The sequence below is a fragment of the Alosa sapidissima genome, chromosome 6, assembly GCF_018492685.1.
Source record: "Alosa sapidissima isolate fAloSap1 chromosome 6, fAloSap1.pri, whole genome shotgun sequence".
NCBI lineage: Eukaryota > Metazoa > Chordata > Actinopteri > Clupeiformes > Clupeidae > Alosa > Alosa sapidissima.
In genome coordinates, this window is record NC_055962.1 from 13,757,729 (window position 1) to 13,763,625 (window position 5,897).

A 5,897-nucleotide genomic window follows, 5' to 3' on the forward strand; every position below is an offset into this window, starting at 1 on the left:
CCAACAGTTAAAGGAATCCCTTGTGTCCCATTTGAGCTGAACATGATCTGACAGGATTCATGTGACATTGGCAAAGACAGGAGCATACACACACACATACACACAGTGCTTTTACACACACACACACACACACAGACACACACTTACCCTTGTATACACATATAGACAAAGTTTCTGTCTTTTGTATGCACACACATACACACACAAGGAACAGTAATATATCAGAATTACTTGGGCTGTCAGACAGCCTGAGCAATGGCAAAGTCCAGAGAGGATTAAGACAGAAAACACACACACACACACGCTCTCCAGACATTTGTGCAGTGTCACAGTGAGAAAATGCTGAGCACAGGGCATGAGCAGTGTTCAACACCCACCAATAGAGGGCAGTATCACACCATTCACAACTTCAGTTCCACATTTACAGACAGTGGAACAGACACCATTACATCATACACCCTCCAGAATTATTGGCTAAGACTAAGGTTTAAAAAATAATTGGTGATTTATTGTAATGTAGGGTGATACACAACGATTCAACCACATTTGATGGTAGGCCCCAGAAGAAGTGGGAACAATGCCCTTGTAAATAGGCACAGTGCAATTTCAGGCAAAAACTTGAAATTTGTATTGAGAGCTATGTGGGGGAGCTTTAGAAACAGTGATATCTTGATCTTTTGTTTTACTCAGTATTTCTAGTATCCAGCACCTGTAGAATCCAATTAGGGCTTATTCGCTAACACCGCCGCGGCCATATTGTTGATATGACATTCCAGTTCTATAGGCTATTCCAAAGATCGGGCATCTATTTCGGACAGAACTGCGTGTGCTGCAAGGCTTCACGAATCACGACACACCTCACTCCAGCTGCGAGATCACAACACATGATTGGCACGTGTTCAGAACATACCACATGATTGGCACGATGTTTTCACAACATACCACATGATTGGCACAGTGTATTCACATGTCAACTTTTGTCGGCGGAAGGGGGGGAATATGTGTAGGCCAGACGACAGCCATGTTTGCGTTACAAACTAACCCCATACATTTCTATGGGAGATTCTTTGAGTGCTGGTAGAAACTCTTTCTTCCCAGTCACATGTGCAGTGGCAGGCATTTAAAACTAGCTTTCATAAGCTGCTAACGAATCCATGCCAGTCATTTCTTGCAACAAATATGGTGATCAGGTTAACTTCATCACTAAGAAGGCAATGCTGCTGCTAGTTTTTTTTGTTGAAAACATATTTATGCTGTATGTGCACGCAGACTGCAATGGGACCGCTAGTATGCACATTAAAAGCCTCTTGACTTATACATGAGAGTACTCTGCACTCATACAATAATTAAAATCATTACTGGTATATTGACGTCAGCAATCTTTTCACAGCAGTCGGCAATCACGGCAGTCTTTTCTGGCATGTAGGATCAGTAAATCCGTCTGTTGGTTGGTGTGGCCACTACTGCTTTGAGAGCTGTGGATTTCCACGCCTCACACATCCCAAGGAAATCGGAACATCAAAAACTCTGATGTCTCTCCCTTTGGGATAAGTGTGTGTGTGTGTGTGTGTGTGTGTGTGCAACTGCTACAGTTGTTAGAGAGACACTGAATTTACACAGCTTGTGTGCACCCTGAGCACAACCCACAGATCAATTAAAACGACGTGTACTGAACTGTGCACTCATTTTACACCCTGATACTGACACGCGTGCAGGCACGTCATATTCAAAAACACAGGTCCAACAGACAGATACAGAGACACAGACAAACAGAGGCCAAGAAACAGCCCTGTATATTAACTTTTAATAAATAACCATTTAGGGAGCTTTTCCACTGGGTATGAAACAGAAGCTGCTGTACTAATATATATCTAAGCCATTTGTTCAAAAACGAGAGCAGCTGCAAGAGTGGACAGGACGTATGCGAGAGTGAACGATGAGGTGTGTGTGTGTACGGGGGGTCATTTCTTCTTGCCGGCGCTCTTGCGGGCGGTGGCCTGCGCCTGGTTCTTCTCTTGCTCCATCTGGCGCAGGGCCTCGTGGGCGGCCTCCTCCTCGCGCTGCTGCGTCTCCTCCACCAGGAGGCGCTGGCGGAACTCCTCCCGCGCCTCCAGCACACGCTGCCTATGCTCCCACAGGGAGATCTGGGGGGGAGGAGGAGAGGAGGAGTGGAGGGAGAAGAACAGTGTGGGGGGGGGGGGGGGGGGGGGGGAGGAAGGAGAGGGAGAGAGATGAGAGAGAGGAGTTGAAGAGAGGGAGGAGGAGAGGGAGAAAGGAGTAAAGAAAGAGAGGAGATGGAGAGGAAAGTGGAAGAGTTTTGGATGGATGGAAGCAGCATAAATAGTTGGAGAGGGGGATAGACAGAGAGAGAACGATAGAAAGGTTGAAATAGATAAACAAAGTTATACAGCAGTGTGTGTGTGTGTGTGTCTGTGTGTGTGAGAGAGAGACCTGTATGGCATTTTCTACTAAATGGTACCTGCTCAACTCTACTTTACTCTACTGGGTTTTGGTACCAGGTGCTTCCTTTTCCACACACAAGTCACCTCATAATGTAGCTGGATGCCATAGCGACACGTCAGCCCACTACCACCGCGTCATTATCTTGAGTCACACAGTAACAACAATTGTAACAATAGCAACGATGGAGGAAATCAAGGAGATCCATTCATTCCTAGGGAGACCGTGTGGCACAGAAAGTCCTCCTGAAAGTCCTCTCAGTCGCTTTGGTACATTTCTCAGATCAGAATTGAAATTCTTAAAACTGCTTGTTCAAACTCCATATCATCTCATCTCTTGTGCACATCATAAAATCAATTTCTCCCAATATTGTACAACAGCAAATGCTTTAGTACATCCATGCAACTGATTATGTACAAATGTTTGCTGTTTTTTACATTTTCAATTGCTACTGTCATGTTGGTAAACATGCACTGTTTCAATTTGAGAAATGCACAAAACGACTGAGAAAAACTGTAACGTTAACTATTGTCGTGCTAGGACTGCTAGAAGGGTTGAGGCAAGATGAGCAGGTACCATTTAGAGGATTCTGCCAATGGATCTGGATATGGCACCTCTTTGCTGTTTGTGAGGGCATGTGTAAATGCGTGTGTGTGTTTGTGTGTGTGTGTGTGTGTGATGTCGTAGAGCTGGATCTGGTGCCTCCTTGATGTTTGTGAGGGTATGTGTAAATATGTGTGTGTGTGTGTGTGTGCGTGGGCGAGAGACCTGTATGGCGTCATAGAGCTGGATCTGGCGCCTCTTGAGCTGGCGTCGTGCGGCCCGCTCCTGCTGTCGCCGCTCCAGAACCATGTCGCGCTGCAGACGAAACTCTTGGATCCGCTCGGAACGCTCCACCCGCTGGCGCTCTGCAATGGCCTCATCCTTCAGGAGGGGCTGCGAACGAGTGCGCCTAGAGAGAGAGAGAGAGAGAGAGAGAGAGAGAGAGAGAGAGAGAGAGAGAGAGAGAGAGAGAGAGAGAGAGAGAGGAGAGAGAGAGAGAGAGAGAGAGAGATATTTAACATGCCTTCTTCACCATTGTCTAGTCTCTCTACACGCAAAGATACACATAACATTAAAACCTTCATCCTACAAATGTTACACTAGTACATGAGTAAGAAAAAAACAGTCAGATACAGAGAGAGAGAGAGAGAGAGAGAGAGAGACCTTATGTACGGTGTGTAGTCCATGGGAGCAAACTGAGCAGCATTGAAGAGATTCATATCTTGGAAATCGGGAGACTGCTGGAAAACTGACACACACACAGACACAAACACATAGTAAGTTTTATTTTAGCAAAGCTGACAGCGCCCTCTTGTGGTGTAAGTCCTGCATGTGAGCAGAGTTCCATGCCTGAGTGCTTGCATCATCTCCTAGTCCCTAAGTGTTTTGTCCAGCACCCCCATGTCCCGGTGACTCACCCGTGATCTCCCTGCACCCCACATCCCCATCGCTGACCTCGACTAAACCCACTGACACATGATTTATGGTGTTCTGTGCGGGTGCCTGGGTGGCTTGTGAAATGTCTGGCTGCCTGTCTTGGCAGTGGATATGTGTGTACCTGTGTGTGTGAGTATGTGATTTTGTGTGTGTGTGTGTGTGTGTGTGTGTGAGTTTGTGTATGTACGAGATCATGTGTGTATGTGCGTGTGTGCTTGTGTGTGTGTGTGTGTGTGTGTGTGTGTGTGTATGTTTGTCCATATGTCTGTTTTTGGAAGTGCATATGTGTATGCATGTATTCGTGTGGGTGCCAATATAGTCAGCAGTGTTGAGCTGTGAAAGGTTTTTTTCGTTTGTTTTCACGGTATGTTCCCATCAGGAACACAGAATGGCACACGATGGATGTAAATAGAAATGACCAGCGGTGGGTAGAGTACTGAAAATCTATACTCAAGTAAAACTGCAATTACTCCCTTCAAAAATTACTTGAGTAAAAGTAAATATTATCATCTGAGAAATCTACTCAAGTAAAAGTGAAAAAAGTACTTTGTTAATAAATTACTGAAGTAACAAGTAACTTTTTTTTTTTTTTTACATTTTTATATTTTTGATGGCCCTTTAAAAGTAGGCCTATCCTTTACGCCTTTTCTCCTTTGTAGGCTAATCATATAGGCAAACATATTTTAACAGCCCATTACAAATATATTTTGTTTACAGTAATATACTTTAATATTATCTGACACACTTGTGTAGGCTATCTTGTCATAGCCAGAATAAGCATTAAGTGGCTACGCGAAAACTTCCAAATCCATTGCCAGCTGATTCTTCTGCTTTGCATTGACTGCATTTGATTGATGATGAAGTCTGGTTATAACTTCACCATACAGAACATACATGTACATATGTAACAAAAAAAACAAATATTATGGGTAGACCTACAACTTTGCAACATTGAGGCTACATAAACGAATGCTAGGTTTTTTTCTAACTTGTGTGTGGGTAGTAGCGTGCGGTGACCATACATTTTGGTTTGGCAGAAAGCCTTGTCTGTTTTTTTTTAATAGCCTATTATTTTGGGCTGCACTTTTATCCACGTCAAACTTTAGCATGTCAACGGACAAGTAACTGGCAGGTTGACTGCGTCAGCTGATGGCTCTGACAGTCAGCCGACCCCTTCAACAAGCAACTGACCTCAACCTTGCCAAATGTAAACAAAATAATCCATACAAAATAAACATTTAAAACATAGGGCTTGTTTAAATGCCCACAAGCAAAGCGGAGAAGCTGCTTTTATCACAGAAGCTATGGAACACCCTGCCTCTGTACATTACATGTAAACAGGCCAATTCTGTAAACATCTTTAAAAAAAGACCTGAAAACATACCTGTATATGAGAGCTTTTAGTTAACTGACTTTTATCTTATAGCATTATTTTTTCATCCTACTGCTATTTACAGGGTCTATTTTCACTGCATTAGTAATGCAATTCTCATTTTTATGAAATTCAAAATCTCTGATGTTTCATTTATTGTTTTGTTTGTTTGTATTATTAAAAAAATAAACCTATTATTGTGTTAAATGCTCCAAATGTAAAGCACTTTGAGCTGCATGCTGTGTATGAAAAGCGCTATACAAATAAAGCTTATCATTATTATTATTATTATTATTAATAATAATAATAATAATAATAATAATAATAATAATAATTGATTGTTTATAATTGATAATAATTGATTGAATCAATAAAATTGATAATAATTGATTGAAAACAACACAAACTGTGTTGTCCCTATCTGGACATAGAGATGTGTTAAAAAAAACAACACAAGTTGTGTTATTTTCAACAAATATTGTGTACACTCTTGAAATGAATAACAAAAGCAATGTGTTGGAAACAACACAAACTGTGTTGTCCCTATCTCGACATAGATATGTGTTAAAAACAACGCAAGTTGTGT

At 42.4% G+C, this 5,897-nt stretch overlaps 1 protein-coding gene across 3 annotated transcripts in view; it reads right to left on the reverse strand.

The window, feature by feature from the left end:
- Nucleotides 1–1,786: 1,786 nt before the first annotated feature.
- The window catches only part of adgb (androglobin), a 68,061-nt gene continuing 63,950 nt past the window's right edge, over nt 1,787–5,897 (reverse strand). For all 3 annotated transcript variants that reach the window (XM_042096234.1, XM_042096235.1, XM_042096233.1), the window contains exons 32-34: nt 3,667–3,751; nt 3,229–3,412; nt 1,787–2,144 (exon numbers count right to left, since the gene is read on the reverse strand). In XM_042096234.1, coding sequence (XP_041952168.1) covers nt 1,962–2,144; nt 3,229–3,412; nt 3,667–3,751 — 452 coding nt within the window. In that variant the 3' untranslated portion in view covers nt 1,787–1,961. The remainder of the gene's footprint in view (nt 2,145–3,228; nt 3,413–3,666; nt 3,752–5,897) is intronic.